This window comes from Micromys minutus (assembly GCF_963924665.1).
Source record: "Micromys minutus genome assembly, chromosome: 28".
NCBI classification, from domain to species: Eukaryota; Metazoa; Chordata; class Mammalia; order Rodentia; family Muridae; genus Micromys; species Micromys minutus.
This window is the reverse complement of record NC_137963.1, coordinates 15,793,365-15,808,162: the sequence shown is the minus strand read 5'-3', so window position 1 is coordinate 15,808,162 and position 14,798 is coordinate 15,793,365. Positions and strand designations below refer to the sequence as shown.

The following is a 14,798-nucleotide window of genomic DNA, read 5'->3' as shown; positions in this document are numbered from 1 at the left end:
CTTCCAGAGGTCCTGAGTTCAAATCCCAGCAACCACATGGTGGCTCACAACCATCTGTAACGAGATCTGATGCCCTCTTCTGGTGTGTCTGAAGACAGCGACGGTGGACTTAAATAAATAAGGCACAGGAGACTGATGTCGGGAGGGGGGGGGGCAGAATCTGGAATGATACAGAGTGAGTACCCTGGGGGAGACCTTAGCCGGATGTCCACTTCCCTGCCCGCACCCCCATCGTTAGAAACCACAGGCTCCCAATACACGGCACAGACACAGGCGGCTTTAAGGATTCCTTTTCCCGTTCTTAAGTTCATTATTTATTTTCCTCCATTTGCTTTTTATAACAAAAATAGATTTTTAAATGCCTCAAATATATAAACAATCTGTGATAACACACGCGCGCGCACACACACACACACATCCCAGAAATATTGAGGTCACTCTGCTATGGGATGGGGGGAGGGGTTCTGGCCTGGTCTCAGGCCGGGGCCTGGTGGGTAGCTTGACCCTCTAGTGGATGCTAACAAAATCCAAAGACATAGAGGGAAGGTCTGAGTCTCCTGGGTGCTTTCTAGCCCTACATGGGCAACCTCTATTCTGTGGGCTCACGGGACAAACTTCTGTCACCATAGAAGAGCTGGGCATGTCATCTGAGGCCTCTCAGGTATACCCCTGCTCACCAGTTACTAGTTCTCCCTGACAACGTCTGCCTCAGAGCAGCAACTACAAGCAGTGAGCAAAACGCTTCAGAGACCCCAGCCTTTTCTTGTCCTCTCTGGCCTTCTGAGATGGGCCGGAGCTCAAGTACATACATCTCCCCAGTGTAAAGACATATGGTCCAGCAAGAGCCATATTGTTAGCTGCAGAAGCACACGGGCAGGAGGGGGACAATGAGGAGAGTCTCAGAGGTCCTGACTAGACAGATGGAGCAATGGTCACCACACCTGTTAGACAGACGTGGTCCCTGGACATTCATCCACTCCTGACCCGGCCAACGTCTTCCCATTTTAAATACGCCACATGGACCAGGCAGGTGGCACCCTTGGGGTGGGGCATGACATCTACCAGCCATCAGTCTGCCTGCCTACTCAGTCTCAGAGACTCCAGGGAGTCAGAAAAGGCAGGAGCCTCGCAGGCTACGGGCATGGCGCAGGTCTGCAGACAGGGAGCGGCTCAGCTGGCGGGTGGTGGAGCGGACATTCTCGGCGGCCTGAGCAGCCTCTCTGAGTGCAGCCTGCAGCTCCTCCAGGTCATTCAGACCCAGCTGGACAGAGTGCCGGGTTCTCCGAGGGCCCCGAGCAGGCTGTGGGGGAGCTGTCTGGGCTGAGGTAGGCGCTGGGGTTGCATAGTACCTGGAGAAAGAAGGAAGTGCGTGCGATACGGCAAGAGTCAGGCAAAGCCACCCCAGCTATGTTTATGTGTGAGTGATTGCCCAGGAGCAGATGTAGGCACAACCAGGTCACACCACCCTCTGACAGCAGTCACTTAAAGACCACCCAGGCCACCCTGTGTGTGCGCACTGAGGCCGCAATGGAATTCAGCATCTGGAACTTTCTCTAATCATCAAATGGCATGGGGGCTGATGGAGAACACCAAAGTGAATGGCTGGGCTTTCTGGAAGTAGCAGAGCAGCTCACACTCCCTCCTGGAGAGAGAGCCTGGGCTCACTGTGGCTTCCAGACTTGCAGCTCACAGCGGGGCCTCAGAGTTCTAAGCTTCCCCTGGCAGACGCTAAAGGCACGGGATTACAGGGTCTCAGTGGGCTGCAGTGCCTGCATCTGGCCAGCAGGTGGCAGCACAGCACCACTGCAATTTCTAGTTCAACCATGGCGCAAGCTCAGTCCTGCTGTCCAGACAGTAGGAACCTGAGGTGCGTTGGTCACCCTTGATGAAGGGCTGGCTTCCCACATATTCCTTCATGTAACCATATTGAACATCCATTTCTCAGAAGAAGAAACAGGCCGGAGAGCCAAAGTGATCAGCCCAAAGTCATTCTCCAAGCACTGACCACTTAATTGCCCCTTCCTTGGGGGCACCACACCCTAGTGAGCTCATCCCAGGTCTGGACTGTAAAGACGTGCCTTGAGGGTCCCAGAGAGCTGCTAAATGGCACCAAATCTCCCCCGCCCAAGGACAGGAAACATGGGTAGATGTCCTTACCATGAGAGTTAGGGTTTAGACATGAAGCAAAGGACCCACCAAAACTTAGCAAGAAGGCGGAAGAAAATGTGTGTACCTCAGGCCTGGCCCCTCATACTGGTGCCTTGGGCTTCTCTTCCTGCTGACATCAGCTGCCACAGAGACATCTGCCACCCCGTTAACCACAGAGGCAGACTATCTATTGGTAACAATGCATCCCAATGGGCCCACTTTACCGTGAAGGAAACTGAAGCTGAGAAATAGTTGGTGGCAGTTAAAGACTAGAAAGGGGTTTGGGGAGATGGCTTAGGGTTCCACATTTCCCGGAGTCACAGGACAGACCCCACAAATATCCAAGTGGGACCCTGACAGTGTCTACCTTCATCCTCACACATCAGGACCTAGTAGAGCCATTGAACAGATAGAGAAACTGAGGCTTAAAGAAGCCACAGAAGTCCCGTGCCTCATCCCTAGCAGTCATGAGATGTTGGCAGGTACTCGGGTAGGATGGGTAGGAAAGCTGGAAGGGAAGACTCACACAGTGGGTGCTGCATAAGACATAACAGGGGCTGAGATGTAGGCCAAGGCTGGTGGGGCTGGGGCTGGCGGTACAGCAGCCAGGTACCAGAGTCCAGGGGGTACTCTTATAGGCGAGCCCGTCTGCCTTTTCTTCCGCTTAAGGCTGGGGGTGGAAGGTGCAGGTTTTGGGGGGGTGTTCTTCTCTGCAGGGAAGGAAGGACACAGAGACACTGTGTGAGGATACCAGCAGGGTCAGCCCACCGCCCCTCCACTTGCAGACGATGGGCAGTGTGGGGCCACCCTAGGCAGAGCATCCTGCTGGGATGTTGCTCCTCTGCTCTGTTTATTTTGCTCTAGCCGAGCTTACAGCATCCCAAAGGTCTGGCCAAGCCCACGACTGGAGGAAGATGCTGAGCTCTCATCCCTACCTGAGGCGTCTGAGCTGGGGCCATCTGCTTCTGCAGAGGACTTCCCGCCACACAGTGAACAGTGGATTGTATCAGCAGCAGATGATCCCGGTGGCCCTCTAGAGACAGCTCTGCCTGGAAGGGAAGAGGGAGGGAGGTCTGCCGACGATGATTGACAGGTATATTACCAGACATGGTCCCCTGCGGAGACTACCCAGGCTGCCTGCTGGGGGACATTGTGGACAGTAACCATGATGGTATAAACAGGCACTGACCACATGCTAGCTGCTAATGACTTTATGTATCCCTCCACAGCACCTAGCAGCTCACTGGGCTAGCTATTCTGCCCGTCTCCCCTCTACAGTGGAGAAAACAGAGACGACTCCATGAGGAAGTACTTTGTCAAAGGAAGGTGCCATCTGATCTCAGGCCCGGGCCCTCCAGATGACAAGCCCATTTTGCCTTTGGGACAGCCTCAGTGTGTTCACGGGATTCCAGAACAAGGGACACCAGGGCCATTAGATGGCCAAAGGAACAACAGTTCACAGCAGAGATCATGGTTCTTACCTGCAGCAGATACCCAGCGCCACCCCTGCCTGAGCATCAGACTTGGTCACTTGCTTTCCAGGCCAAACTTGGCCAACACATCCTCTAGGACCACCCCCCCTTTCCCCGCTTTGTGTTTGCCCTGACCACTCTGCTATGATGCTGGCCCGTTGGAGACAACATTGGTAGGCACTGAGCAAGAAAGTGGATGAGTGAGTCGGAAAGTCTGTCAGGACATTAATCCATGGTGGTGAGGGGGCCAGCGCTCTGGAGTATGAGGACCTGAGTTCAAATACTGGCTCTACCACTTGTGAGCTGTGTGCCCTTGAGCTCTTTTCTCTCCCCTAATAACACAGCCTATGTTCAGCTCCAAGAAAAATTCCCAACGGGGAGATGCTTAAGCCTCGGCTGAACACAATGCTGTCTCTTACCTGTGTCCTGGGTCCTAATGGGCTGGCAGTTGGGACAGGACGCTGTGCCACTGTCCTTCAGGATGGCCTTTGGGGACAGAATGTGGTACTCCTGGCCTGGAGAAGAAGCCAGAAAGATCAGTGTGGACTTGGGACCGGTTTAATTGTCTCTTTTCTCTTTCAGCGGTTAGACTAGTTTCTCTCTGCCGATCTCCTGTGAAACGTGTGAACGCACACCCCACAGATGGACCCACTGCATACGTGTGCATGTATTCACACAGATGCCTGTTTACTACTGCCTTCTCCAGGTTCCCGGTTGCATCTCTGCTTCTAGAAGCAGCTCCCGGTTCAGCATTGGCCCTTCCTGGCCCCAGGCTCAGTTGAGGGACCAGCAGCATCTGGCCTCCGGCTCTAAATAGCTAGAAAGGGGGACGTCATAGGGCCATTCTGGGATGCTAGCAAGGACAGGACGGGTCTGTATTAGACAGCCAAAGAAAAGTTCTCACATTACTAGATACCTGGCTAGTTGCAGCATGGTCTTGAGCTCCCGAAATCCCACTGGATAGAGCTGAATATGCTTTGAGTCTCTAACCAATTTGGGCTACTTAATAAAAACAAAATAACAAAACCAAGGGCTAGCTAAGGCTGGAGAGATAACTCTGTGGATAAAGTGCTTACAGCACCCATGTACAGACCAAGGTTTGGATCCTCGGCCCTCACATAAAAGGTGGGTGGGCACAGTGACCACCTGTATATAATCTGACCACTCAGAAGGCAGGGGGTTGGCGGGAGAGATGGACACCCAGGGCAAGACAGCCACCTGAGCTACCTGAATTGGTGAGACCCCGTTTGTGCTGACTGGTTTTGTGTCAACTTGATATGAGCCAAAGTCATCAGAGAGGAAAGAGACTCGGCTGAGAAAATTACTCCGCAAGATCATGCTATAAGACATTTTCTTCATTAGTGATTGATGGGGGAGGGCCCAGGCCATGGTGGGTGGTGCCAGCCCTGGGCTGGTGGCCCTGGGTTCTATAAAAAGCAGGTTGAGCAAGCCATGGGGAGCAAGTCAGTAAGCAGCATCCCTCCATAGCCTCTGCATCAGCTCCTGCCTCCAGGTTCCTGTCGTGCTTGAGTTCCTGTCCTGACTTCCTTCCTTCCTTTCTTCTTTCTTCCTTCTATTTCTTCCCTGAATAGCCTTTCCTCCCCAACCTGCTTTTTAGTCATGGTGTTTCATCACATCAATAGAGACCCAGATGAAGACACTGCCTCAGTCGATAAAGTGGAGAGACAGCAGACACGCATGCACACACATCATGCACATACACACAAACATGTTCATACACGTGTGTACATAAACAAGGTAAATCTAGGCCAAGGGTTGAGGAGGGGCTCCGTGCTTGAGTGAGTCCACAAGCTCACCTGTGTATTGACCCCGGAAGGAGACTCTTTCCCGCCGCTTCACGCTGCCCAGTGGTCTTGTCCCCCACTGGGCAGCCTGGGGGTGCTCCTCAAAGGTTCTGCTCTTCTCGGATGATAGCCAAGGGGTAGGCGATTCGGATCCAGAACCTGTGTTGGAAAGGGACAGGTGAGGGGCTCACCTGAAGGAGCGAGCACGGTGTAAGGGTGGGGCTCAGGGTGGTGGCTGGGTTTTTGTTTTTTAGTCTTCCCAGGGGACCAGGGACACCTCCAGAATCTTAGCCTGGAGCCCTGTGGCCATCACACTCCTGTGGAGCGACCCCAAGAGGCAGACACTGCTATTTCTATGTGGTTGGCTGTCACTTTATCTGGCCAGGAACAAACTGGACAGCTCTGCTCTGCCTGTGAGTAAGCTGCGCTCCCCACTGCAGGGTGGTCAGCAAAGCATACACCCCGTTTACAATGGCGGCAGTCCCATCCGTCATGGTAGTGGCAGAGTCCAAGGGGCTAGGACTAGAGATGTGCTTTGTCCCAGAGCACAGCAATAACTCTAAACATATGTACTGAAGACCTTCTTCTCCAGGCTCTTCTAGGATCCCTGACCACAGAACCAACACTGACTAGGATCCCCAGAAACCAGCCCTGGTCTCTGGTCACTTACTTAGGAACAGTCTGGGTACATCCCTAGGCACTGAGGAGGACCTGGCTCTCCGTCTTCCCACTGGCTCATCTGACTCTCCGCCGTTAGGCCCCCCAAACAGCTTCTCCGTGGATTTACTAGCAACATGGAAGAGAAGATGGGACGTCACTGGGTGAGGTTTCAGAGGCAGCCTCCACAGACCCTGGCAGATGTGGATCCCCTGCACATAAACTAAATGCATGCAAAAAGTAAAGCTTAAGAATAGACCGATGACCACGCCGGCGTGAGGGGAGGGTGTAGTGACTGAGTCCGTGTGCCTAGAGAGCTAGAGACTGGCTAACTCCATAGGGAACAGAGGTAGGAGTTGGGGATGGAGCTTCTACCTGCCACAGTGGGAGGCCCAGGAGGGTGAGGAATCCACCAGTTTTTGCCGGGTCTGGGTGGAGTGGTTGAAGGCTACATCTGGGTGTGGCCGATGGAGGCTGTCTTCCAGTTGTAAGCGGAGCCGTGACACCTCGGCCTGTAGATCCTTGATAGCCTGGCTACAGTGAAGGTACAGAAACAAGAACATTAGAGCTGCTAACAGAGCTAGCGGGACCCCAGTGTCTCCTGGGTGGGGTGGCTTCTGTCTACAGACACAAGATCAGGCTGTACAGTACAGGAACACCTTGGCTTCTCTCTGAGTTCATATTCCACAAGCACATCTGGGTCACCTACCTGTGACCATGAGCCAGGCAGGCTCAGCCTCTCAATACAGTGACTAAGAATAGAATAGAAAACACTGAATCTGGTTCTGAGGCAGGAGGATCACCATGAGTTCAAGGCCAACCTGGGTTACCTAGCAACACAAACTTTTGAAGACTTCCCATCCTGGCCTGCCTGGGTCAGGGCTGCCCTGCCTTCCCGACCTCCTTTTAGAAGTTATAACTGTCTGAACAGGGCTCTCACTTCTGTTCCTGCAGACTGTGGTCATTCCCATCAGAAGACACTTGTGTCCAGCTTTTGTCTCCCCAGCCCTGACCCACAGGCAGGCAAGATAAGCATCCCATCCCTGGGGAGCATTCCTAAATTCAGGCTTCGAGAGGGAGAGAGCTGAGAGTTCTCGAGACAAATGCTTCTGGGTGTTACGGAGTGAGCTGGCTGGAAGATGAAGGTGTTAGCAAGGCTGTCTGCTGGACCCCACCCCCGCCAGACCTCTAGACACAGGCCCACCTCCTGCCCAAAGGAGTAAAACTGCCTGTTCCGGCCTGCTAGGCCCTGCCTCACTAGCTCCCAGAGTCAGAGGGGCTTTGCCAAGGACAAACCAACCAACACCCCGACACAGACCTCACATAGGGAGCACCACTGGAGGCTGGACTTGGCATAGTTCGGGCTGAAGTGGGCTCTGTAGCCATTCTGTATGAGGTACCCAGGCTGGGAACTCCCCTCAGGATCCCTGCAAACATGACCTAGTGTGGTGACTGCTCAGGAAGGCTTGGCGATCTCGCTCTGGTCATGTCCAATCAAGCCATGTGTGCACAGAGCATGGTCTCCTTGGTGATCCCCAGGGAGATGCTTGCTGGGGTTTCAAAGGCAAAGCCCAGGGGCTGTGGTAGCTGCAGGAGAGCTCCCAGCAACTGGTTAATCCTGGAACACAGCTTGGTTCCTAGTCTGAGACCTGGAACACAGCCTGGGGTGACATCTGTCTTGGGCTTCCTGACTTAACACTTTGGTTACCTGACAGTCCGGTGGGGACTGCAGCTCATTTTTCTCTGCAGATTCGATCTGGACCTCACCCAAGAACGGGAAATCAGCTGAACAGCCGGGTCAGAGTTCTTCAGGTCCACCTTCCCCAGCACACACCCAGGCTTAATGACCACTGGTCCTCACTCTGCCCAACACAGGGACACTGCCCTCACAACAGCTCCTCTTTAATAATGCCCCTCCTTTCCTGAGTCCAGGCTCACCTTTTCCATCTCGAGGCCTCCTTGGCCTCTACCCCTTGGCCTCCGTACTGACCCCAGTGGCAACCAGGGGACATATAAGAGCAATGGTGACATGACACTTTGCTATTTCAAGTCCCTCACTGTCCTCAGGATAAGCCTTCACATAGCCATACATTATTCTCTAAGATAATCTATCTCCTCCCCTTTCCTCTCTCTCTCTCTCTCTCTCTCTCTCTCTCTCTCTCTCTCTCTCTCTCTCTCTCCACACACACACACACACACACACACACACACACACACACGAACACATGCACATGCACACCCACAAATGCACACGCACAGTCACAACTACACTGAGGTCCACAGACCTCAGGAGTAGACAAATTCAGTTCAGACCACGGCACAGAACAACAGCTGCTGGTCAGAACCGCGCACCTAGCAACAGACATGACTGCACTGGCCAGGGGCAGCCCCATTCCCAGTGTGTTCCAAGAAGTAACAGCAGACGGAGCTTCTATTCAATCGAGGAAGGATCTCAGAGGTGCCAGGCTTCCACGACCTATCCCAGGTCTGTATAGAGCCCATAATCTTCCTGCCTCTGCCTCTGAGGTGTTGGAATTACAGGGGCATGGCCCTGATGCCTTGATTGATATTGATCAGGAATGCAGATGTTTCATGGCAGGGTGAGTGGGGTGAGGGGGTCTCAGAGTCAGAAAGATGCACCTGCTGATCATCTCCCAGTAGCTAAAGAAGAGTTCTTAATGCCAGTACCACTGAAGTCCCGTAAAGCAGTACTGAGCTAGGAAGCAAGACCCAGGCACGTCTGGCCCCGGCATGGGCACCTTGGATGTGTAAGCCAGGGGTACTGCCATGGCTTTTAGCCTCCTCCACTCTCCACCCTGTGGCAAGGTGGCATGTCCCAGACTGTGCCCACTTACTCGCGCTCTGTCCTGGTGAGAAGGAGGTTGGCTGCGCTCTCTGCTGATCCATGGGGCACGGAGGCAGCTGTGGGAGTTGGGGCACCGTCATGGCTGGTGGTTCCACTGGGAAGGAGCTGTTTGGAGATCTGCTTCTGTCTCTTGAACTCAGACCTGAGAACGGCTAACAAGGTAGAGGAAGGCTGACGTGAGCAGCAGAAATGAGCCTGGGAGCTTCAGCTAAAGGGTGATGTGCAAAGAAGAGGTGGGAAGGTAAGTGTGTGGGTGTGTGTGTGTGTGTGTGTCCGTGTGTGTGTCTGTGTGTCTGTGTGTATCTGTGTGTGTCTGTGTGTGTGTCTGTGTGTGTGTCTGTGTGTGTATCTGTGTGTGTGTGTGTATATCTGTGTGTGTGTGTGTCTGTGTGCGTGTATGTGTGTATGTGTGGGACACTCACACATGCATGTGGGAGCTGCTGCTGTACTGCAGACCTGAGTGTCAGAGCCCCCTGGGGCTGGAGGTATAGGCACATCTGCGAGTCTGGTGGAGATGTTAAGAACAGAACTTAGATCTTCTGCAAAAGCAGTAAGAGCTCCTGACCAATTAACATCTACCCAGGCCCTGTCTGTTGTTTTGTTTGTTTTTGTGAGGAAGGTTCTCTCACCGGCCCAGGGCTGCCCATTAGGCTAGACTAGCTGAACAGAACGCCCCTGCAGTCCACCTATCTTTGCCTCCCCGGCACTGGAATTACAAACGATACTCGCTTGCCTTTTTACTTGGGTTCTTGGAAATCAAACCCTGGTCCCCACACCTGCAAGGTAAGCGGCTGGCCAACTGTAGCATCTTCCCCGCTTCCCTGTCTGCAATCCCTGTCTTTAATTTCCCGGTGGTGAACCTCCACAGTATCTCACATCCTGATGTCAAGGCTGTCTGTCTGATGCTTCCATCCGGTCCCTCCCAGATGGCAGGCAGCCGACCCCGACTCCCCACTCACCTATCTTAGCCACTGGTGTCTCCTCTGGGTGGTAGCTCTGTGCCCGTCTCCGGGGAGAGCTCAGGCTGGAGAGATGCCGCTGGGTTCCGCTTCTGGGTACGCCAGCCTCCGTGGCTCTTCTGGGAACCATGGGACCCCTAGATTTGGGATGGGAGGTTCCATCACCAGGCACAGAGACAGTGAGGTGTTGAGCGGATGGCCCTGGGGTGCTGTAGGCCAGGGAGGAGGGACACTGAGGTTAGGTTCAAGCCACGGTACCCAGGCCCCTCTGTGTGCTGAGGCTTGAGCTCTCAGCCTTAGGGCTGCATTATCTACAGCATCTCAGTACATCCGAGGACCAAGGGCAGCCTCATCTGGGGCTTCCTTGTTCTGACGTGTGGACCACAGTGAACCTGTCAGCCATATAGGGAAGAACTGAATTGTCCATTCCTGACAATTCTAGACCTTTCTTCATGGGCACACTGAGTTGCCAGGTGACCGATGCCCCACCCTGAGGATCATCAGTTACCATGGTGGCTTCACCATGTTCCGTTTCCTGCAGAGCCCCCACCCTCGGCTTTCCCTTGAGTTCCTTCTGGTCTCTCTCCACTGGTCACCCTGCCGCCATCTTTGTCTGTCACCTTACACCACCCTCCCTGCTGGCTCCACCAGGCACTCCGCACTCCATTTCTACAGTAAAAAAAAACAATCCCCCAGCAGCTGAGAATGGGCTGAGCAATATTCAGGAGGTCAGTTTTGTTCTCTGAGGCTCTCTGTCGGTATGACAGAAATGGGACCCATCCCTGGGGTTGAAGTGGGGGTGCGCAGATGCTGAGACCATTGGCCCCCGTTCTGGGCTATCAGACATTGACATTCCAAGATGTCCCGGGTGGGATACAATACCTGACGTGGGAGACCCGGTGCTCTGGGGTCTGGGTGAAGGGTGACACAATGCTGGTTTCTGAGCCCACGAAGCCACTGTCTGTCTCTGGCGACACCATCCAGGGCTCCTAGGACAGACCACATCCTATGCATTGGGAAGCCCCTCCCAGATCCTGGCCTCATATTCCTGGGGCTCCAAGACCCCGCTGCTGTCTGACCCCACAGCCAAGCTAGCATACAGCTCCCTGTCCCAAGAGGCCACTGAGCAGGCCTGTCTGCCCTGAGGAATGGGCTCCATCTGGGCTCTCGGGAGAGATGCTAGGGCTTTCGAGGAGTAGAAAGAGGAGGAGAAAGCATTAGCCCAGTGCCTTTTGGTTCAGGAAGTTCCATGTGCTGAAGAGATGCCGCAGAGATGCCTAGGACAACCTTCATGATACACGAGCGACTGGCACATGAGTTTCACAAGGGACTCAGGAGACCTGTGAGTTCGGAGGGTGCCCCGCCCCCTCAGTGTTCTTAGGTCTAATGCAGAGACTGCCAAGCACAGGACTATAGTAGTATGCCGCTGTTCCGGTCTACATGCATGCACATGTGTATTTGCATAATGTATAGTCATGTATTGTGTGCACAGACGTGCCTCTGTGTGTGTGTGTGTGTGTGTGTGTGTGCAGGTAAACATGTATGCAGTGATATCTTGCCTGTGGCCTTTCGTCTTTGCAACAGTCTAAGAATCACCACTTGTGGGTACAATGGCACAGATAGAAACCAGGTCCCAGCTCTGACACATGACACATGGGCACAAGTCACAGCTCTGGAAGGAGGCTGCTGGCAGAGGACTGGTGGCACTGGGTTCGAAGGCTGACTGGCGGGCAGGCTTTATGGCTGCAGAAACAGGAGCAGTGCTGTGCAAAAAGGGGGGGCACATGAAAAGAGCCAGTGCGGGCAAAGGCCAGGAACAGAGCTCAGACACCAGGGGAATCTTCTGACCACCCCCACGAGCACACTCACCTCAGTGTGGGGACCGCCAGCCCGGAGCCGGGCTTTTCGAGGAAGGAGCTCTGAGGGCCTGCTCTCTTCCAGACTGGCCAGACTGCTCAGATGTGATGTCATGGGTCTGGTGCCCTGCTGAGCCACTTCGGCTGTATCCAGCGCTGGTGTGTACCGGTCCCTGGCCATGGATGGCTGGAAGTTCGGTGGCTTCACAGATACCATCTGTTCCTCATCCTCCCTATCACAGGAGATAAAGAGTTTCTGAGACCCATGTGAGCCTGGTGACCCAGACCTGGGGCTCAGCACCAGTCCAGGGGCAAGCACCGGCATCAGACACACATCCTGGGGATGCGTCGGTTCTGTCACCTAGCTGTGTGACCATGGACAGCACTTTTCATCTCTGAGCCTCATACTCCTCTTGACTGGAATATAGGAAGTTAAATAACATCCCAGCACACCACGGCAGGTACCCCGGAGGACATGACGGAAGCTCAGCGTCTCAGGGCTCACATACCTCCCCCCTTTCCTATGTTAGCCATTTGCACAGATTTCCACGAACTCAAAAGACAATGTTATTATAAATGGAAGGCCAAAGTACTGTATTACAAATAGAAACTAGCTTTGAAAATGATATAAGAAACATTACAGGTTGGATACGTTCCCCACCCACCCCCCGAAATGGGACTTGAACTCAGGGTATGCTAGGCAATGCTCTGCTCTACTAAGCCACATCCCTAACTCTTTTGTTTGTGATGCCAATGGCTACCCCTTTGTGGGACACTAGGGTTTGTGACAGAGGCCAGTGACTTACTGGCTAGCAGCCCTATGGCTTCCCTCAGCCTGTGCTGGGTGCTGTCCTGGTGATACCCTCATGGTTTCTGTTTTCCCTGGAGCTGCGGCTGGACCATCAACTTTCAAGGTGCCATGATGCTCCTCCTCCTCCTCCTCCTCCTCCTCCTCCTCCTCCTCCTCCTCCTCTTCCTCCTCCTCCTCCAGGGCCTCCTCATCTTCAACCCGCAAGGCTTCAGGGAGTGACTTCATGCTGAGGTATCTGCAGGAGGATGCCCAAGAGGGTATACCACCTATGCATACAGGGACAAACAAGACCCAGAGTGGCCATCCCAACAGCGAACAGTGACTTCACCCTACGCACACTCACCTCTCCAGAAGACCATGGAAGTCCTGCTCCACCTGAAGCTTCCTGTCCCTGAGTGGAACCGGGAGACTTCTTGGGCTTTCCTCCATCTTGATGCCCAGGCTTACCTCCTTGTTCACAGGGAGCATACCAGAGCTTCCAGGAGAAGTGGTGGTAGCAGGCTGGCCAAGCAAATGGGGCACAGAGGTTAACCATGGCCTTGAGTACCTGTCTCTGCCATCTCATGACACATGCCCAAGAGCAGGAAACCGTGAACTCGGTGGCCTATCTCCTGTCATTCACTCATGTGTGTGACACTATGAAAACCTCAGGGTCTTCATGGCTGGCTCCTGGGAGCTGAGCATCTGGTGCCTGTCAGGCATACCACAGACACAATTTCTCCTCAGTGTCCCAAAGCACACTTCACACAGAAACTGAGGCTGGCGTGATGCGCTAAAGCCATACCAAGGCCAGGGCAGTCTGCCTGCCGGGGGCAGCTGTGTTCACCTTCCCCTATAGCCTGGCCACCAAGGCCTCCTGTCAGCACAGGGAATGCCATCTGCCAGGTTGTTCTGCCCAAACGCAGGGCGAGCATTCTCCCCCACTCACCTACCCTGTTCAGCAGCAGCAAGCAGGTCCCAATGGGCCAAGAGCAGAAGCTTAGGGACACAGGAGTGCCACCACTGACATGTGTGACCACAGCTCACCCACCCAAGGGAGAAAGTGGCTGCCCCTTAACAGACCACGCTGTGGAGAGAGGGCTCTGCCGAAAGCACGTTCCACACAGAGGCTGTGTCTGGTGTCTTAGCTTTGTTAGCATCCACACCCTTTATTCTTCATGGAGGCCTGGGAGCCAACCAGCTGCCTTCTCTCTCGCTGTCATCCCAGTCAGACCAAATGAACTCCTGAACCCTGTCTAGGCCCATGTACTCAGCTCTCCCTCTGCCCTGTCACTTCCCAGCCTCATTTCGGCTGTCCCACAAGTGCCTGCTGCCACCCTCTACTGAAAACCCAAGGAGGGTCTAATTGTGACATGAACCACAGGCTCCTGCATCACAAGGCCCATGCTGGAGTCTCCAGCAACATGGCCGACCACAGAACCCATTGACTCTCCACTGAATGACTTGCGTCAGGCACTGAGCAGCCCCTACTTCCTCTCTCATTTCCTTTAAACGCTTCAGAGAGAGTTGGTGTTTCCCGTCCCGGTCGGTTACGGTGCCCTCCCTTCATTTCCACGGAACCTGTATTTCTCTTTCAGTGTGCTATCAACGTAAGTAACCCTGCAATTCATTCAGGTATTCAGAAAACTCCGTAAGGGCGGAGGTCACCTCTACCTCCTGTTTCCATTGTGTGCCAAGGGGCCTAGAATAGGGCACACCCTTCCTAAACATGCAGTGAAGAAATTAACATGCAATGACCGAGAGAAGCAAATGGGGACTGGACCCATGAGATGAGGCAAAGCGGTACCTCCTGGTAGGTTTGGACATCTGTCGAGGAGACTGGTCCTGAAGGCATGGGTAGATAAACTGCCTGGGACAGAAAGGGTATGGCTGGGGTGCTGTCCTGCAGGTCTGTCCTGCATGGTTCAGGCTCTCCTTGGGTCTGGTCTATGTGGTCCTGCAGCTCTTCCAGGCGCTGCCCCAGCTGGTAAATCTCTGCCTCTAGCTCCCTTGAAGGAAGAAATATCAGCGTGGTGACAAGTGTCAATCAGAGACCCTGGGGGTGTCCTGAGCCCACATAAGCCATTAATAGATGGCCGCAAGAACTTCAATAGCAAGATGATTAGACTCCAGTGGGGGACAGGAGGCCTCAGCTCAGTGCCTTCTGCCGTCCCAATGCTGTGTGACTCTAAGTGGACTCCAGTTTCCTATGGCCTCCATTTCCTTCTGTTGAGAGGCTCTGCAG

The 14,798-nt window shown here is 53.9% G+C and overlaps 1 protein-coding gene across 1 annotated transcript in view; it reads right to left on the bottom strand.

Annotated features, from left to right (window-relative positions):
- Window positions 1-438: 438 nt before the first annotated feature.
- The window catches only part of AKNA (AT-hook transcription factor), a 31,310-nt gene continuing 16,950 nt past the window's right edge, over window positions 439-14,798 (bottom strand). The window contains exons 8-21 of the mRNA XM_080940098.1: window positions 14,361-14,562; window positions 12,918-13,075; window positions 12,570-12,809; window positions 11,777-11,996; window positions 10,790-10,896; window positions 9,908-10,116; window positions 8,938-9,100; window positions 6,458-6,616; window positions 6,096-6,211; window positions 5,438-5,584; window positions 4,040-4,135; window positions 3,084-3,197; window positions 2,675-2,858; window positions 439-1,349 (exon numbers count right to left, since the gene is read on the bottom strand). Coding sequence (XP_080796224.1) covers window positions 1,109-1,349; window positions 2,675-2,858; window positions 3,084-3,197; window positions 4,040-4,135; window positions 5,438-5,584; window positions 6,096-6,211; window positions 6,458-6,616; window positions 8,938-9,100; window positions 9,908-10,116; window positions 10,790-10,896; window positions 11,777-11,996; window positions 12,570-12,809; window positions 12,918-13,075; window positions 14,361-14,562 — 2,356 coding nt within the window. The 3' untranslated portion in view covers window positions 439-1,108. The remainder of the gene's footprint in view (window positions 1,350-2,674; window positions 2,859-3,083; window positions 3,198-4,039; window positions 4,136-5,437; window positions 5,585-6,095; window positions 6,212-6,457; window positions 6,617-8,937; window positions 9,101-9,907; window positions 10,117-10,789; window positions 10,897-11,776; window positions 11,997-12,569; window positions 12,810-12,917; window positions 13,076-14,360; window positions 14,563-14,798) is intronic.